We start from the raw sequence: 18,268 nt of genomic DNA, 5'->3' as shown, positions 1-18,268 counted from the left end.
CTGGAAGGTGTCCAGAGAAGGGCAAGGAGGCTGGGGAGGGGTCTGGAGCACAGCCCTGGGAGGAGAGGCTGAGGGAGCTGGGCTTGCTTAGCCTGCAGAAGAGGAGGCTCAGGGGAGAGCTTCTTGCTCTCTCCAACTCCCTGCAGGGAGGTTGGAGCCAGCTGGGGGTTGGTCTCTTGTGCCAGGCAGGCAAGCAGCCCCAGAACAAGAGGACACAGTCTGCAGCTGTGCCAGGGGAGGTTTAGGCTGGAGGGGATGAAGAAATTCTTCCCAGAGAGAGAGATTGGCCCTTGGGCTGTGCTGCCCAGGGAGGTGATGGAGTCCCCATGCCTGGAGGTGCTCCAAAAAGTCTTGGATGAGGCACTTGGTGCCATGGTTGAGTTGATCAGATGGTGCTGGGTGACAGGTTGGGTTTGATGATCTCCAAGAGGTCTTTTCCAACCTGGTTAATTCTATTCTATTCTTATCAGCACTGGAGTTGGCTTCCAGAGTTGTGGGCTGCCTTAGGAGCCAGCCCTCTGTTACCTGCCTGGCTGCTGCTGTGCCCTCTTTGCTGTGTGCCGGCAGCAAGAAAGGGCACACACTGATTTTGGGGTGCAGAGCTAAGGGTGCTGACTTGAGAGGTGGAAACCTGCACTGCAGCCTCCTCTTTGACTCTGAGTGCCCTGGTGGAGCTCCTCTTCTTTTCCCTATCATCCTTTTTTCTTGACCTGCCTATGAAGATGAGCAGAGGGCTGGAGCTGCTCTGCTGTGAGGACAGACTGAGGGAGTTGGGGCTGGAGAAGAGAAGGCTTCCAGGAGGCCTTCTTGTGGCCTTCCAGTATCTGAAGGGGGCTCCAGGAAAGCTGGGGAGGGACTTTTGAGGGTGTCAGGGAGTGATAGAACTGGGGGGGATGGAGCAAAACTAGAAGTGGGGAGATTCAGATTGGCTGTGAGGAAGAAGTTGTTCCCCATGAGGGTGGTGAGAGCCTGGCACAGGTTGCCCAGGGAGGTGGTGGAAGCCTCCTGCCTGGAGGTGTTTGCAGCCAGGCTGGAGGTGGCTGTGAGCAACCTGCTGTGGTGTGAGGTGTCCCTGCCCGTGGCAGGGGGTTGGAGCTGGCTGAGCCTGGAGCTCCCTTCCAACCCTGACAACTCTGTGATTCTATGGGTCAAAGCCCTGGGAATTCACTCCTTGCATCTCCAGAGCCTCAGCATCTCTCAGGGGTGATGGCCTGGAAGGGAGCAGTGCAATACCTGCTGAGAGTGGAGCTTCCCAGGGCAGCCCTCTGCAGGCAGAGCCAGCAGGCAGCAGCATCCCTCCCTGGCAGAGGTGGTGGTTGCCCAGCAGGGTTACAGGGCAGGGGCACTCAAGCTGGCCATGCTCTTGCAGGTTTCTGCTGGGGAAGCACAAGGCAGCCATTGAAGTGTACAACGAAGCAGCCAAGCTGGATGAGAAGGATTGGGTAAGTGTGGTGCTGGGCTGCAGGTGGGGCTGGCTCTGGGAGCTTGCTGCAGGCAGGGAGGAGCTCATGCTGCCTGCAGACTCAGCAGCCCAGGAGCTGCTGCGCTGGGAGGCATCATCAGGATCCAAAGCAGCCTCTGGTTTGGATCCCAGAAGTGAGGCATAGGAGCAGCCAAACTGTTCTCTGCTGCTGAGTCTCCTCCTGCAGGCTCCTGGTGGCTGCTGTCACTGGCAGGCTCTGGACCTGGTGCCTCACCCCAGCTTTGGTTTTGTTTGTGCTTTGTTCTCTTTTGTCCCCTGCAGGAGATCAGCCACAACCTGGGGGTGTGCTACATGTACCTGAAACACTTCAACAAGGTAATGCACAGGGCTTCTCTTACCTCCCTGAGAGAGGGGCATCAGGCTTCCCAGGAGCTTCCCTGCCTCCATGGGCAGCTGGAAGGGACTCAGTGTTTGCAGGGATAGGCTTCAGGGCAGTTCTGTGCTCCTGGGCCTCTTTCTGGGAGCAAAGCTTTGTGAGCTGTCTCTGTGTTCATTTGCCTGCTGGAATCATAGAACTGTCAGGGTTTGGAAGGGAGCTCCAGGCTCAGCCAGCTCCAACCCCCTGCCATGGGCAGGGACACCTCATACCACAGCAGCTTGCTCACAGCCACCTCCAGCCTGGCTGCAAACACCTCCAGGCAGGAGGCTTCCACCACCTCCCTGGGCAGCCTGGGCCAGGCTCTCACCACCCTCCTGGCCAACAACTTCTTCCTCACAGCCAATCTCAATCTCCTCACTTCTAGTGCTGCTCCATCCCCCCCAGTCCTATCCCTCCCTGACACCCTCAAAAGTCCCTCCCCAGCTTTCCTGGAGCCCCCTTCAGATCCTGGAAGGCCACAATGAGGTCTCCTGGAAGCCTTCTCCTCTCCAGCCTGCACAGCCCCAGCTCCCTCAGTCTGTGCTCACAGCAGAGCAGCTCCAGCCCTCTGCTCCTCCTCATGGCCCTGCTCTGGACACCTTCCAGCACCTCCAGATCCTTCTTGCTGGGTTACTTCAGCTGCAAGGTAGTGGAGGTGGGGAGGAGTGAAAGGGTGCTCAGCCTTGTCAGGAGTGGGATGTGCTGCCCAGGGGGGTGGTGGAGTTGCCATCCCTGGAGGTCTTTAAGCAGAGCCTGGATGTGACACTTGGGGCATGGTTGAGCTGCTGTGGTGGGGTTGGGTCACAGGCTGGACTTGATGAGCTCAGAGGTCTCTTCCAGCCTCAAGAATTCTGTGATTCTGAGGCTTTCTCTGAGCTAGGATTTTTCAGAGCAGATTCCTGCTTTTGAAGGGAATGTTGGAGAAGCCTCAAGAGCAGCCTCCAAGCAGGCAGAGCAGCAGCTGTGCTCCAACAAGAGCTGATTCTGTTTCTGAGCCTTCTCCAGCCAGGCCCATGAGCAGTGCTGGCTTTGTGAGGAGCAGAGTCCACAGAGCATATCCCTTCCATCTCCTTGGAGAAAGAGAAGTGTGATGGGAAAGACCCAGACCATTTCCTCAGCTCAAACTGCTGCACCTAGTGAGGGGAGTATCTGAATGTAAATCCTGGGCCCAGGGCAACCTCATGAGGTTCAACAAGACCAAGGGCAAGGTCCTGCAGCTGGGGCAGGGCAATCCCAGGCACTGCTATAGGCTGGGCAGGGACTGGCTGGAGAGCAGCCCTGGAGAAAAGGCCTTGGGTGTGCTGGGGGAGGAGAAGCTCAGCAGGAGCCAGCAGGGAGCACTTGCAGCCCAGAGAGCCAAGCAGAGCCTGGGCTGCAGCAAGAGAAGTGTGGCCAGCAGGGCAGGGAGGGGATTCTGCCCCTCTGCTCCACTCTGCTGAGACCACAGCTGGAGCTCTGGGGCCAGTTCTGGAGCCTCTGTGCCAGGAAGGATCTGGAGGGGCTGGAAGGTGTCCAGAGCAGGGCCAGGAGGAGGAGCAGAGGGCTGGAGCTGCTCTGCTGTGAGCACAGACTGAGGGAGTTGGGGTTGTGCAGGCTGGAGAGGAGAAGGCTCTGAGGAGACCTAATTGTGGCCTTCCAGGATCTGAAGAGGGCTGCAAGAAAGCTGGGGAGGGACTTTGTAGGGTGTCAGGGAGGGATAGGACTGGGGGGGCTGGAGCAGCACTAGAAGTGGGGAGATGGAGATTGGCTGTGAGGAAGAAGTTGTTGGGCAGGAGGGTGGTGAGAGCCTGGCCCAGGCTGCCCAGGGAGGTGGTGGAAGCCTCCTGCCTGGAGGTGTTTGCAGCCAGGCTGGAGGTGGCTGTGAGCAAGCTGCTGTGGTGTGAGGTGTCCCTGCCCATGGCAGGGGGTTGGAGCTGGCTGAGCCCTGAGCTCCCTTCCAACCCTGACAGTTCTGTGGTTCTCTATGTTTCTGTGAATGCAACTTGCAGCCCCTTGGGTCTGGCAGGGTTCAGGGAAGAGTTGTGGGCTTGATTTGCTGGAGGTGCAGCAGGGGTCTTTCCCCCCCCCCCCTTGGAAAGGATTTCCTCCTCTGTCTGGAGCTCCTTTTGCACCATGCCTGGAGCCAAAGCCCCAGCAGAGCAAAGCTGCAGTGTGGGCAGCACTAACTTCCTTAGCTTTGTAGCTAATAAAGAGCACACAGAGGAGGCCTTGAGCAGCCTGGGCTGGTGGCAGCTGTCCCTGCTCATGGCAGGGGCTTGGAATTGGATGATCTTGAAGGTCCCTTCCAGCCTAAACCAATCTGTGAGTCTGTGCCCATGAGGATGTCTAACGTACAGTGAAGCCTTTGGGGCTGGCTCTTTCCAACAGCTGCTGGCAGGAATCCCCTGAGTGCAGTACTCCACTCCTGTGTCAGCATTTCAGAGACAGAGAACACTTTGCTGTCCTGCTGGCCAGGCCTGAGGAGGTAAGAGGAGGATGTGCCTTCCACTGTCTCCTGCTGGAGGGGCTGGGTGTGTGCCTGCCAGGAGCTGATTCACTCCTCTTGCCTCCTTGTCAACCCAGGCTCACTGCTGGAAGCAGCATTGGAGTGAAGTCTGAACTGCAGTGTGCCCTAACACACCTGCAGCTGCAGCTGCCCTCACACCAGCCCAGTTCCAGGGCAGGACCAGGCCTGTGCTCCTCTCCTGCTTCGGAGGTCATTGCCTTCGCCTTGGCTTGAAGCCATCTTGCCTTTTCCTGCCCCTCACAGCACTTGGCTCTCCTTGCAGGGCTTGTTTCAACCCTTCTCTGGGCTGGGTTTTGCCAGCAGGGCTCTCTGGGCTCACAGGATGTCAGGGGTTGGAAGGGACTCACAGAGATCATCCAGTCCAACCCCCCTGCCAGAGCAGGACCATACAATCCAGCACAGGTCACACAGGAACACATCCAGGTGGGGCTGGAAAGGCTCCAGAGCAGGAGACTCCACAACCTCTCTGGGCAGCCTGCTCCAGGGCTCTGGGACCTCACAGTGCAGAAGTTCCTCCTCCTGGTGAGGTGGAACCTCCTGTGCTGCAGTTTCCATCCACTGCCCCTTGGCCTGTCCCAGGGTGCACCACTGAACAGAGCCTCTCCCCTCCCTCCTGACCCCCAGCCCTCAGCAATTGATAGACATTGATCAGATCCCTCTCAGCCTTCTCCTCTCCAGCCTAACCACCCCCAGGGCTCTCAGCCTCTCCTCCCCAGGCAGTGCTGCAGTCCCTTCAGCATCCTGGTAGCCCTCCCCTGGACTCTCTCCAGCAGATCCCTGTCCCTCCTGAGCTGGGCAGCCCAGAGCTGGATGCAATATTCCAGGTGAGGTCTCAGCAGGGCAGAGCAGAGGGGGAGCAGAACCTCCCTGGCTCTGCTGGCCACACTCCTCTGGATGCAGCCCAGGACCCCCTTGGCCTTCTTGGCCCCCAGGGCACATTGCTGTCCCATGCAGAGCTTGCTGCCCCCCAGCACTCCCAGCTCCTTCTCCTTGGGGCTGCCCTCCAGCAGCTCCCCTCCCAGCCTGCCCTGCTGCAGTTTATCCTTCCTTCCCAGGGGCAGGACTCTGCTCTCTCATCCTTGTTGCACCTCATTTGGTTCCCCTGTGCCCAGCTCTCAGTCTGCCCCCCAGCTCAGGGGGTGCTGGCTCTTGCCTTTTGCTGGCTGCTGGGGCTGGCTGTGGGGCTGTTGCTTTGCTGAGGTCTCTGTAATCTCTGCTTTCATTTCATGTTACTCTCTGTGCTGTGTGTTTTTAGGCCCAGGACCAGCTGAACAATGCCCTGGAGCTGAACAGGCATGATCTGACTTATATGATGCTGGGGAAGATTCACCTCTTGGAGGGGGAGACAGAGAAAGCCATTGAAGTCTACAAGAAAGCTGTGGAGTAAGGATGTGTCCTCTCCTCTGCCTGTGCCAGGAGGAAGCTGAGCTGGTTGAGGCCATGGTTGAAAAAGCCCTCATGATAATGATAGAGTCTCTGTGCAGAGCTGGCTCTTTGGAGCCCTTCAGCTGTCTGCTCCCAGCTGCAGTCCTCCTCCTGCTGACAGTGTGTCAGGGAAGAAGGGTAGCTCTTGGAAGGTCTGCCAGCAAAACAACCCCACTGAGGCAGGGAAGCAAATGGACACAGATGGCTGGCAGCAAAGCTGCCCAGCACTGCCTTGAGGAATGCCAGAGGGCTATCTACCAAAAAGATCTGACCCCAGGGCTCTCCCTCAGCCTGGCTGGCTGTCACAAATCACTTGCAGGGCCTCAGGTGCTCTTTGCACTTGGCAGTGGCTTGTGTTTGAGTGTGGCTGAGGAGGAAGCCTTGAAAGGGGTGGGTGGACAGTGAGCTTTCCCCACAGAACCCCAGCAGGGGGTTTGGAAGCACCTCTGGAGCTCACCCAGTCCAAGCCCCTGCTCCAGCAGGGCACCCACAGCAGCCTGCCCAGGAGCACAGTGCCCAGGGGGGGTTGGAAGCTCTCCAGAGCAGGAGACTCCACAACCTCTCTGGGCAGCCTGCTCCAGGCCTCCAGCAGCCTCACACCAAAGAAGTTTCTCCTCCTGTTCAGATGGAGCCTCCTGGGTTCCAGTTTGTGCCCACTGCCCCTTGGCCTGTCCCTGGGCACCACCGACAAGAGCCTGGCCCCAGCCTCTTGCCCCCCACAGCTCCTTCAGCTCTTGCTGAGCATTGCTCAGCTGCCCTCTGGGGCTGCTCTGCTGCAGGCTCTCAGCCCCTCAGCAGCTTTGCAGCCTCCCTGACACTGTTTCTCAGCACCCATGTCCCTTGGTTTAGGGCATTCCTGAGCCTCTGCTTGACCACTGCTGTTAAAATGTAGTTTTGTGCTGGAGGCCAGCAGCAGGGAGCAGCAGGAGCAGGGTGGAAGGCCCTGGAGGCTCATACAAGGCTCCTTCCACCTCTGCTTTTGGCTGCTGTGTGGCAGCAGCTTGGGGCTGGACAGACATTTGGACTAATCTAGAACATTCATGACATAAATAATCCTTGCTAAGCATCTTACCAGCTTCCCATCTCTTCCCTCCCTGCCCTCCCTTCCTCCCTCACTCCTGGCTTTTAATGTCTTTGTGCTTCTGCCCTGGTGTGCCTGGGCAGGGGGGCAGGAAGGGGCAGAGGCTGTCTCAGCAGCCTGCTCTGTGGGGCTGCTGCAGAGCACAGAGCAGCCTGAAGCTGGGCTGGCAACCCAGCTCTGTGACCTCTTGAGCCCCCTCTGCTCTGCCCTGCTGAGAGCTCCTCTGGAGGACTGCTTTCAGTTTTGGGCTCCCCAGTTCAGGAGGGACAGGGATCTGCTGGAGAGGCTGCTAGGGTGCTGGGGGGTCTGCAGCACTGCCTGGGGAGGAGAGGCTGAGGGGTTTTAGTCTGGAGAGAAGAAGACTGAGAGGGGATTCAATCAGTGTTTATAAATATCTGAGGGCTGGGGGTCAGGAGGGAGGGACAGGGACAGGCTCTGCTTGCTTGTACCCTGGGATAGGACAAGGGGCAGTGGATGGAAGCTGCAGCACAGGAGGTTCCAGCTCACCAGGAGGAGGAACTTCTGCACTGTGAGGTCCCAGAGCCCTGGAGCAGGCTGCCCAGAGAGGTTGTGGAGTCTCCTTCTCTGGAGCCTTTCCAGCCCCAGCTGGATGTGTTCTGTGTGACCTGTGCTGGAGTCTCTGCTCCTGCTCTGGCAGGGGGGGTGGACTCAGTGATCTCTTTGGGTTCCTTCCAGCCCCTGGCATCCTGTGAGGCTGTGAATACAAAGCCTGATGCTGAGTGTGTCTAGGACCCATCAGAACTGCTGAGGGCTGCCTGGCCTCTGTAGCCCAAGAGGCTTGGGATGGATTTAGCAGGAGGTTTCTGGGAGCTTTGTGTTTCCAGGTCCCTGGTGCAGGCTGCATTTGAAGCTTAGGATGATCTTATTATGCATCCAGCTCTGTTTCAGAGAGCTGTGCTCACTTCCCCCCTCTGTGCAGAAGGCATTTGGAAGGCTGAGGTGTAGCCCTGTCCCAGCATGGCAGTGCTGCTTTCCTGCAGTGGTACCCAGTGCAGCCAGCAGCCTCATCCCATGCTCTCTTTGCCCTTGCCCCTGAAGGGCTCAGAAGCAGCTTCTAACCTCCCTGGCTTTTGTCTTGCAGGTTTTCTCCAGAAAACACAGAGCTGCTCACAAGCCTGGGCCTGCTCTACCTGCAGGTACTGAATCATAGAGCCATGGAACTGTCAGGGCTGGAAGGGAGCTCCAGGCTCAGCCAACTCCAGCCCCCTGCCATGGGCAGGGACACCTCACACCACAGCAGCTTGCTCACAGCCACCTCCAGCCTGGCTGCAAACACCTCCAGGCAGGAGGCTTCCACCACCTCCCTGGGCAGCCTGGGCCAGGCTCTCACCACCCTCCTGGCCAACAACTTCTTCCTCACAGCCAATCTCCATCTCCCCACTTCTAGTGCTGCTCCATCCCCCCCAGTCCTATCCCTCCCTGACACCCTCCAAAGTCCCTCCCCAGCTTTCCTGGAGCCCCCTGCAGATCCTGGGAGGCCACAATGAGGTCTCCTGGGAGCCTTCCCTTCTCCAGCCTGCACAACCCCAACTCCTTCAGTCTGTCCTCACAGCAGAGCAGCTCCAGCCCTCTGCTCCTCCTCCTGGCCCTGCTCTGGACACCTTCCAGCCCCTCCAGAGCCTTCCTGTACTGGGGAGGACTCTTCTCTCCTGCAGGAACTTTACTGTTACCAGAACCAGCCCCAGCCAACCACACCACAAACCCCACAGCTGACAAATGTCACTGCTTTGGTTTTGTCCCTCCTATACTGGAGGGGTTTGGGTTGGAAGGGACCTCCAAAGCTCATCCACTCCAACCCCCCTGCAGCCAGCAGGGACATCCCCCACTAGATCAGGTTGCTCAGAGCCTTGTTGAGCCTCACCTTGGCCTCACCTCTCCAGGGCTGGGGTCTCAGCCTGTTGCCTCACAGTGCAGAACTTGTTCCTAACATCCCCTCTAACTCTGCTCTCCTCTGATCTGAATGGCCCAAGGGATGCTGTCTGGAGTTGCTTTCTATCCACCTCCCTGTGACTTGGGTGTCTGTCTCTTCTCCCCAGTAAAAAGTGATGCAACAAGAGGAAATGTTGCACCAGGGGAGGTTTAGATGGGACATTGGAAGAAACTTCTTCACTGGAAGGGTTCTCAAAGCGTGGCACAGGCTGCCCAGGGAGGTGCTTGACTCCCCCATCCCTGGAGGTGGTTTAAAACAGGAGTTTCCAAGCCCCAGGCAACCTGGCTTGGAAGATTTCCAGGCTTGGAGCCTCCACAACTTCTCTGGGTGGTGCTGAGGGCCATGGTTTAGCAGCAGCCTTGGGAGAGTTAGGGAATGGTTGGAGGGGATGATCTCAGAGGCCTTTTCCAATCCAAGCAATTCAGTGCTGCTCTGACCTGCAGACATTTCTCTGCAGACCACATTTGCCACACCAGAGATTGTTTCCCTCTACCTTCTGGGTTTTTTGTTTTCCCTTCCTTGTGCTGCTAAAAGCAAGTTGGAGCTGAGCCAGAGCAGGGACTCAGGCTGGCAGACAGCCTAATTCTGTTCCAAATCCCCCAAGTCTAACAAAACACAACCAGGCTTTGCCTTCCTGCTGGAGCAGCAGCCTAGCAAGTTCCCCTCCAACAAAGGCAGCAGTGAAAGGCTTCCTGTTCCAGGGGCAGCAGAGGAGAAAATGGAGATCCAGGGAAAGAACAAAGGCAAACTCAGCACTTGGGGCTGGAGGGTGTGAGGGAAGGAGGAGCTGATTGTTCCACAAGTAGGAAGGAGGAGGCTGAGCCCAGAGAGTGGTGGTGAATGGTGCCACAGCCAGCTGGCAGCCAGGCACCAGTGGTGTGCCCCAGGGAGCAGTGCTGGGCCCCAGCCTGATCAATATCTTGATTGATGATCTGGAGGAGGGGATGGAGTCCATCAGCAGGAAATGTGCAGCTGACAGCAAGCTGGGGGCAGGAGTTGAGCTGTTAGAGGGTAGGAGAGCTCTGCAGAGGGACCTGGCCAGGCTGCACAGATGGGCAGAGGCCAAGGGCAGGAGATTGAACACATCCAAGTGCCAGGTGCTGCACTTTGGCCACAGCAACCCCAGGCAGTGCTGCAGGCTGGGGGCAGAGTGGCTGAGAGCAGCCAGGCAGAGAGGGAGCTGGGGGGAGTGGTTGATAACCAGCTGAACATGAGCCAGCAGTGTGCCCAGGGGGCCAAGAAGAGTGTGGCCAGCAGGAGCAGGGAGGTGATTGTGCCCTGGGCTCAGCACTGCTTAGGCCACAGCTTGAGTCCTGTGTCCAGCTCTGGGCTCCTCAGTTTCAGAAGGAGATTGAGAGACTTGAAGGTGTCCAGAGAAGGGCAAGGAGGCTGGGGAGGGGTGTGGAGCACAGCCCTGGGAGGAGAGGCTCCTGGTGAGACCTCATGTGGAGTACTGTATCCAGCTCTGGAGCCCTCAACACAGGAAGGACATGGACCTGATGGAGAGGGTCCAGTGGAGGCCACAAAGATGATCAGAGGTCTGGAGAACCTCTCCTGTGAGTCCTGGCTGAGGGAGCTGGAGATGTTCAGCTTGGAGAAAAGAAGGCTCCAGGGAGACTTTAGAGCTGTCTGCCAGTACCTGTAGGGGGCTCCAGCAAGGCTGCAGAGGGACTGTTTTCCAAGGCCTGCAGGGACAGGCCCAGGGGCAATGGCTTCAAACCAGAGCAGAGCAGATTGAGATTGGATGTGAGGAACAAGTTCTGCACCAGGAGGCTGCTGGAACACTGCAGCAGGTTGCCAGGGAGGTGGCTGAGGCTCCATCCCTGGAGATACTCAAGGTGAGGCTGGCCAGGGTCAGGGCAACCTGATCTGGCTGAGGATGCCCCTGCTGACTGCAGTGGGGTTGGCCTGGATGAGCTTTGGACTTCCCTTCCAACCCAAACCATTCTGTGATTCTCTGACTGCCAGCTCAGAGCTTGCTCCTGTGGGGGAAATGGAAGAGTCCCAAGTGCATGGAAATGTTTGCTTTGGTCAGCACAGCAAAGCACATCTTCAGGCTGCATCTTCCACCTCAGCAAACCAGAGCAGCTGTGTGAGATGGCAGCAGGGGGAAATTCACTGCTCTGAAGATTTGTTACACCTGAACCAGGCAGTCTGGGGCTGCTCCTGACCCCCCCAGCCCTGCTTCCCACCCTCCCTGATGCTGAGTTGCTGATCCTTGTTTACTTCTTTTTCCCAGCTTGGGGATTATCAGAGGGCTTTTGAACACCTTGGAAATGCTCTGACCTACGACCCAGGCAACTACAAGGTATGCTGAGGAGTGGAAATAGAGCAGCTGAGTGCTGATGGCTGACACAGGAGGGCTGTGCTGCTGCTGTGGGTTGGGGCAGACCCCTCCCCACCACGGGCAGAAATAACAACCCAGACAAACGGATTGCAAAAGTGATGGCAAGTGTAAATGGAAAGCAGTGAGTGTGTGCAGAGAGCCAGGAGCAGTGACAAGAGAAACCCCAAAACAGACCCAGAGAGATCCCATCCCCACCTGAGGCTGCACCCAAGGTCCCCAGGGCTCCTCCTTCGCCCCCCCACTGCTAGGCTAGTCTCAGCTGGCCAGATCTGAGACTGCCCATCCCCCCGTGGCCAAACTGCAGCAGCTGCCATCCAGCCAGGCCTGGACAGGCTGAGAGCTGGGCAGGGAGAAATGGAAGCAAATTCAGCAAGGGCAAGGGCAGAGTCTTGCACCTGGGAAAGAACAACCCCATGGAGCAGGAGAGGTTGGGGACTGAGCTGCTGGAGAGCAGGGAAGGGGAAAAGGACCTTGGGGTCCTGGTGGGTGGCAGGTTGACCATGAGCCAGCAATGAGCTCTGCTGGCCAAGAAGGCCAATGGCATCCTGGGGTGGAGTAGAAGGGCTGTGGGGAGTAGGTCAGAGAGGTTCTCCTCCCCCTCTGCTCTGCCCTGCTGAGGCCACAGCTGGAATCTTGTGTCCAGTTCTGGGCCCCTCAGGTCAGGAAGGACCTCAGGGAACTGCTTGAGAGAGTCCAGCACAGAGCCACAAAGATGCTGCAGGCAGTGGAAGATCTTCCTCAGGAGGAGAGCCTGAGGGAGCTGAGGGCTCTGTAGCTTGGAGAGGAGGAGCCTGAGGGTGACCTCATTGCTGTTGCTGAAGCTGTGCAGGGTGAGTGCCCAGAGGCTGGAGCCAGGCTCTGCTGGGGGGTGCCCAATGCCAGCACAAGGGGCAGTGGTAGAAGCTGAGGCAGAGGAAGCTCCATGGAAACAGGAGGAAAAATCTTTTCCCTGTGAGGGTGACAGAGCCCTGGAGCAGGCTGCCCAGGGGGGCTGTGGAGTCTCCCTCTCTGGAGCTATTCCAACCCCACCTGGCTGTGTTCCTGTGTGCCCTGCCCTGGGTGCCCCTGCCCTGGCAGGGGGCTTGGACTGGATGAGCTCTGGAGGTCCCTTCCAGCCCCTAACACTCTGTGATTCTGTGAGCTCTTAAAGCTCCTTCCAGCATCAGGGCTATGCCATCCTGGTCTCATCCTGGAGAGGCTGGAAAGGAGCATTCCCAGAAAGCTTCCTCTGAAATCCCTCTCTGAGGGTCTTCCCTGGGTGGGCTGCTCTGGCAGGGGGGGTTGGACTTCATTATCTTTAGAGGTCCCTTCCAACCTCTACCATTTTGGGGATGTGTGGAGGCAGGGCCAGGGGAGGGGGCAGCACATGGGGGTGAAATTGATCCCTGTGGTTTTTAACCTGCAGCAGCAGAGCCAGCTGGGATTAGCAACTGGGATTTCCTTTGGAAGGAAAGGGCTTCCAGCCACTGCTTCATTTTCCTGGGCTCTGGCTTGGGAAGCTGAGCCTGGCATCTGCCTTTCATTCCTGATGCTGAAGCTGCTTCCCTTTTTTAGGCATGTTCCTGACTTTCCCTCTGCCTTTTTTGTTCTGTCTGCTGGGAGTTAAGGATGTGAGAGGCCTTGAGCACAGCCCTGGGAGGAGAGGCTGAGGGAGCTGGGGTTGCTTAGCCTGCAGAAGAGGAGGCTCAGGGGAGACCTTCTTGCTCTCTCCAACTCCCTGAAGGGAGATTGGAGCCAGCTGGGGGTTGGTCTCTTCTGCCAGGCAGGCAAGCAGCCCCAGAACAAGAGGACACAGTCTCAAGCTGTGCCAGGGGAGGTTTAGGCTGGAGGTGAGGAAGAAATTCTTCATAGAGAGAGAGATTGGCCCTTGGGATGTGCTGCCCAGGGAGGTGGTGGAGTCCCCATGCCTGGAGGTGTTGAAGAGGGGATTGGATGTGGCCCTTGGAGCCATGGTTGAGTTGTCAGGAGGTGCTGGGTGATAGCTTGGACTTGATGATCTCTCAGGTCTTTTCCAACCTTGTTGATCCTGTGAGTCTACGAGGAGGAGCGCTGCAGTGTGTGGCTGCCACATGAGACCTGAACACCACCCAAGGCTGTTTCTGCCAGCACCTGAAACTCCTTCACACTTGCAAAGCTTTTTTTTGTTTCTGTGAAACATAGAATCATAGAATCAATAAGGCTGGAAAAGACCTCAGAACTCATCAAGTCCAAGCTGTCACCCAACACCTCCTGACAACTCAACCATGGCTCCAAGGGCCACATCCAATCCCCTCTGCAACACCTCCAGGCATGGGGACTCCACCACCTCCCTGGGCAGCACAGCCCAAGGGCCAATTCCTCTTGCTGGGAAGAATTTCTTCCTAACCTCCAGCCTAAACCTCCCCTGGCACAGCTGCAGACTGTGTCCTCTTGTTCTGGGGCTGCTTGCCTGGGAGAAGAGACCAACCCCTTCCTGGCTACAACCACCTTTCAGGTAGTTGTAGAGAGCAATGAGGTCTCCCCTGAGCCTCCTCTTCCCCAGGCTAAGCAGCCCTAGCTCCCTCAGCCTCTCCTCCCAGGGCTGTGCTCCAGACCCCTCCCCAGCCTCCTTGCCCTTCTCTGGACACCTTCAAGTCTCTCAATGTCCTTCTTAAAGTGAGGAGCCCAGAGCTGGACACAGGACTCAAGGTGTGGCCTAACCAAAGCAGAGTACAGGGCACAATGACCTCCCTGCTCCTGCTGGCCACACCATTCCTAATGCAGGCCAGGATGCCATTCTGGGCAGTCTGCTCCAGGGCTCTGTCAAAGAAGTTGTCCTCATGGAGGAACAGGGACAGGAACCTCTTGTGTTCCAGGTTGTATCCACTGCCCCCTGTGCTGTCACAGGACGCCACTGAAAAGAGCCTGGACCCTCCTTCTTGCCCCCCACCCTTCAAATATCTATAAACATTCTTGAGATCCCTCTCAGGCTGCTCTTTCCCAGACTAAACAGCCCCAGGCCTCTCAGCCTTTCCTCAGCAGACAGATGAGGCTCCTTGGTTTGGGAAAGGTGTTGAGCTGCTGGAAGGTGTCCAGAGAAGGGCAAGGAGGCTGGGGAGGGGTCTGGAGCACAGCCCTGGGAGGAGAGGCTGAGGGAGCTGGGCTTGCTTAGCCTGCAGAAGAGGAGGCTCAGGGGAGACCTTCTTGCTCTCTGCAACTGCCTGCAGGGAGGTTGGAGCCAGCTGGGGTTGGTCTCTTCTCCCAGGCACCCAGCCCCAGAACAAGAGGACACAGTCTGCAGCTGTGCCAGGGGAGGTTCAGGCTGGAGGTGAGGAAGAAATTCTTCCCAGACAGAGAGATTGGCCCTTGGGATGTGCTGCCCAGGGAGGTGGTGGAGTCCCCATGCCTGGAGGTGTTTAGGAAGAGCCTGGCTGAGGCCCTTGGTGCCATGGTTGAGTTGATCAGATGGTGCTGGGTGACAGGTTGGACTGGGTGATCTCCAAGGTCTTTTCCAACCTGGTCTATTCTATTCTATTCTATTCTATTCTATTCTATTCTATTCTATTCTATCCCATCCCATCCCATCCCATCCCATCCCATCCCATCCCATCCCATCCCATCCCATCCTATCCTATCCTATCCTATCCTATCCTATCCTATCCTATCCTATCCTATCCTATCCTATCCTATCCCACTGTCTTGGTGCTGTGCTAGGGAAGGCACAGGTCCTCACCTGGTCACCCTTCTCTCCTCTCTGCAAGGCTACCTTGGCAGCTGGCAGCATGATGCAGGCCCACGGAGACTTCGAGGTTGCCCTCTCCAAGTACAAGGCCGTGGCCGGGGCGGTGCCCGAGAGCCCGCCGCTGTGGAACAACATTGGGATGTGCTTCTATGGGAAGAAGAAATATGTGGCAGTGAGTGTCTGATTCCCTTTCCTCTGCCAGCTGGAGCTTCCTGCAAGAACCATGGCTCCTAGATTCATAGGGTGGGGTCGTGGGGCTAAGGCTGGATGCCTTTAAGAGCTGAGGAGCTGCAGGAGGGCTGGGAAGGTCCAGGGATAGAGCAGAAAGTGTCATCTGTGCTACTGCATTCCCACAGGACCTGCAACCCTTTGTAAACAGGGGTCAGTGCTGGGCCCCAGCCTGTTCAGTATCTTTGTTGATGATCTGGGCCCCAGCCTGTTCAGTATCTTTACTGAGGATCTGGAGGAGTGGATGGAGTCCATCAGCAGTAACTGTGCAGAGGACACCAAGCTGGGGGCAGGAGTTGATCTGTTTAGAGGGTAGTGGCTCCTGCTGGCCACACTATTCCTGATGCAGGCTTGATGCCTTTGGCCTTCTTGGCCACCTGGGCTGCTCTGGTGGGTGGGCTGTGTTACAGCACATTTGTTCCTTCCTTGAAGGCCATCAGTTGCCTGAAGAGGGCAAACTACCTGGCTCCCTTTGACTGGAAGATCTTGTACAACCTGGGCTTGGTCCACCTCACCATGCAGCAGTATGCCTCAGCTTTCCACTTCCTGAGTGCTGCCATCAGCTTCCAGCCCAAGATGGGAGAGCTCTACATGCTCCTTGCAGGTATGCAGCTGTCTGCACCCAGGAGGGCATGCAGCATCTGGGGGCTGGTCTCTTCTCCCTGGGAACAAGTGACAGCACAAGGGGAAACGGCCTCAAGGTCCTGCAGCTGGGCAGGGCAATCCCAGGCACCAATATAGGCTGGGCAGGGACTGGCTGGAGAGCAGCCCTGGAGAAAAGGCCTTGGGGGTGCTGGGGGAGGAGAAGCTCAGCAGGAGCCAGCAGGGAGCACTTGCAGCCCAGAGAGCCAAGCAGAGCCTGGGCTGCAGCAAGAGAAGTGTGGCCAGCAGGGCAGGGAGGGGATTCTGCCCCTCTGCTCAGCTCTGCTGAGACCACAGCTGGAGCTCTGGGGCCAGCTCTGCAGCCTCTGTGCCAGGAAGGCTCTGGAGGGGCTGGAAGGTGTCCTGAGCAGGGCCAGGAGGAGGAGCAGAGGGCTGGAGCTGCTCTGCTGTGAGGACAGACTGAGGGAGCTGGGGTTGTGCAGGCTGGAGAGGAGAAGGCTCCCAGGAGACCTCATTGTGGCCTTCCAGGATCTGCAGGGGGTTCCAAGCAAGCTGGGGAGGGACTTTGGAGGGTGTGAGGGAGGGATAGGACTGGGGGGGCTGGAGCAGCACTAGAAGTGGGGAGATTGAGCTTGGCTGTGAGGAAGAAGTTGTTGGCCAGGAGGGTGGTGAGAGCCTGGCACAGGTTGCCCAAGGGAGTTGGTGGAAGCCTCCTGCCTGGAGGTGTTTGCAGCCAGGCTGGAGGTGGCTGTGAGCAAGCTGCTGTGGTGTGAGGTGTCCCTGCCCATGGCAGGGGGTTGGAGCTGGCTGAGCCTGGAGCTCCCTTCCAGCCCCTGACAATTCTGTGCTTCTACTTCTATGATTCTAAGTGGCACCAGGGCCAGTTTAGGTTGGAGATTAGAAGAGGATTAGAGATTGGAAAGGTTCTCAAAGCCTGGCAGAGGCTGCCCAGGGAGGTGGTGGGATCCCCATCCCTGGAGGTGTTCCAGAGACACAGAGATGTGGTGCTGAGGGCTGTGGGTTAGCAGCAGCCTTGGCAGGGTTAGAGAAGGGTTGGAGTGGGGGATCTGAAAGGCCTTTTCCAACCCAAATGATTTGATGACTCTATGGTTTTGGAGGCAGAAGTAGACTGAAATCAGATGAAGGCTGCACTGAGCAGCTCACTGAGAGGCACAGAGAGGCTGTGCTGAAGAGGAAGGTTCAGCTGCAGACAGCTGCAGGTTGAACACTGGGGAAGCCTCCCTGCACCTAGGAGTTTGGGTTGCCTGAGCAGTGGATTTCCAGCACTGGGCCTTCCTGGGATGGAGCAAGACAGAAACAGCAGTGCCTGCAACCCCACCAGCACTCATACCCAGCCTGCCAGGGAAGTCCTTGTGCAGCACCAAGGTGTGTGTGTGTTGTGCTTTGGTGCAGTGGCTCTGACCAACCTGGACGACGCCGAGAACGCCAAACGTTCCTACGAGCAAGCTGCAGCGCTGGACAGGTAAGCTGGCAGCTGCTGGGCCTCCCTCTGTCTGCTTCCCTCTGCAGCCTTTGTGCCTTGATCTGCCCTCACAGGCTCACAGGATGCTAGGGGTTGGAAGGGACCCACAGAGATCCTCGAGTCCAAGCCCCTGCCAGAGCAGGAGCAGAGAATCCAGCACAGGTCACACAGAACACATCCAGATGGGGCTGGAAAGGCTCCAGAGCAGGAGGCTCCACAACCTCTCTGAGCAGCCTGCTCCAGGGCTCTGGGACCTCACAGTGAAGGAGTTCCTCCTCCTGGTGAGGTGGAACCTCCTGTGCTGGAGTTTCCATCCACTGCCCCTTGTCCTGCAGACTCCCAGACCTGTGGAGCTCACCCAGTCCAAGCCCCTGCCAGAGCAGGGCACCCTCAGCAGCTTGCCCAGGATCACAGTGGCCAGGAGGGGGTTGGAATCTCTCCAGAGGAGTCTCCACCACCTCTCTGGGCAGCCTGCTCCAGGGCTCCAACACCCACAGGTTAAAGGCAGTTTTGCAGTTATGCTTTGGTCATTCCTACCAACATGACCAAGTGCATCTGACTGGTTAGGAGCAGGTTCTGCACCATCAGAGGGCAATGAGAGCAGAGCAGATTGAGATTGGATGTGAGGAACAAGTTCTGCACCAGGAGGCTGCTGGAACACTGCAACAGGTTGCCCAGGGAGGTGGAGATAGCCAAGGTGAGGCTGGCCTAGGCTCTGGGCAGCCTGATCTAGTGGAGGATGTCCCTGCTGAGTGCAGGGGGGTTGGACTGGGTGAGCTCTGGAGGTCCCTTCCAGCCCAGACTGTTCTGTGATTCACTCTCTCCTTTCCTTGGCTTTCCTCATCAACCTCTCACAGCTCTCAAGGCTCTGCAGGACCTTGGAGGCTGCTCAGAGCACTCAGTGGTGAGTGTGCTTTGGTCCTGGAGAGTGGGGAGAAACTCAGCTCCAGAGCTTTGCTGAAGCCTTTGGCAGTTCCCTGGTGCTGCAGCTCCACAGTCTGCCTGGGGAAGTCAAAGCTCATCAGAGGCAGAGGGAGTGGCAGGTGGCAGTGCCTCTGGGAGCCGTGGGCAGGCCTGGCAGGCCTGCTGCAGCTGTCTCTGTG

The 18,268-nt window shown here is 57.6% G+C and overlaps 1 protein-coding gene across 3 annotated transcripts in view; it reads left to right on the top strand.

The window, feature by feature from the left end:
• The window catches only part of BBS4 (Bardet-Biedl syndrome 4), a 71,044-nt gene that overhangs the window by 44,940 nt on the left and 7,836 nt on the right, over nt 1-18,268 (top strand). The window contains exons 6-13 of one of the 3 annotated variants that reach the window (XM_068144297.1): nt 1,370-1,442; nt 1,745-1,798; nt 5,603-5,730; nt 7,956-8,010; nt 11,044-11,112; nt 14,871-15,023; nt 15,512-15,683; nt 17,096-17,165. In XM_068144297.1, the coding sequence (XP_068000398.1) occupies nt 1,370-1,442; nt 1,745-1,798; nt 5,603-5,730; nt 7,956-8,010; nt 11,044-11,112; nt 14,871-15,023; nt 15,512-15,683; nt 17,096-17,165 (774 nt within the window). Of the gene's footprint in view, nt 1-1,369; nt 1,443-1,744; nt 1,799-5,150; nt 5,172-5,602; nt 5,731-7,955; nt 8,011-11,043; nt 11,113-14,870; nt 15,024-15,511; nt 15,684-17,095; nt 17,166-18,268 lie in introns of those variants that run through there. The other 2 variants (XM_068144298.1, XM_068144299.1) reach the window with 2 other exon arrangements.

The sequence above is a fragment of the Melanerpes formicivorus genome, unplaced genomic scaffold, assembly GCF_026170545.1.
Source record: "Melanerpes formicivorus ecotype bairdi unplaced genomic scaffold, bMelFor1.0.p_v2 SCAF_10, whole genome shotgun sequence".
Lineage (NCBI taxonomy): Eukaryota > Metazoa > Chordata > Aves > Piciformes > Picidae > Melanerpes > Melanerpes formicivorus.
Note: the sequence above shows the minus strand (reverse complement) of the source record. Positions and strands in the feature narration are given on the sequence as shown.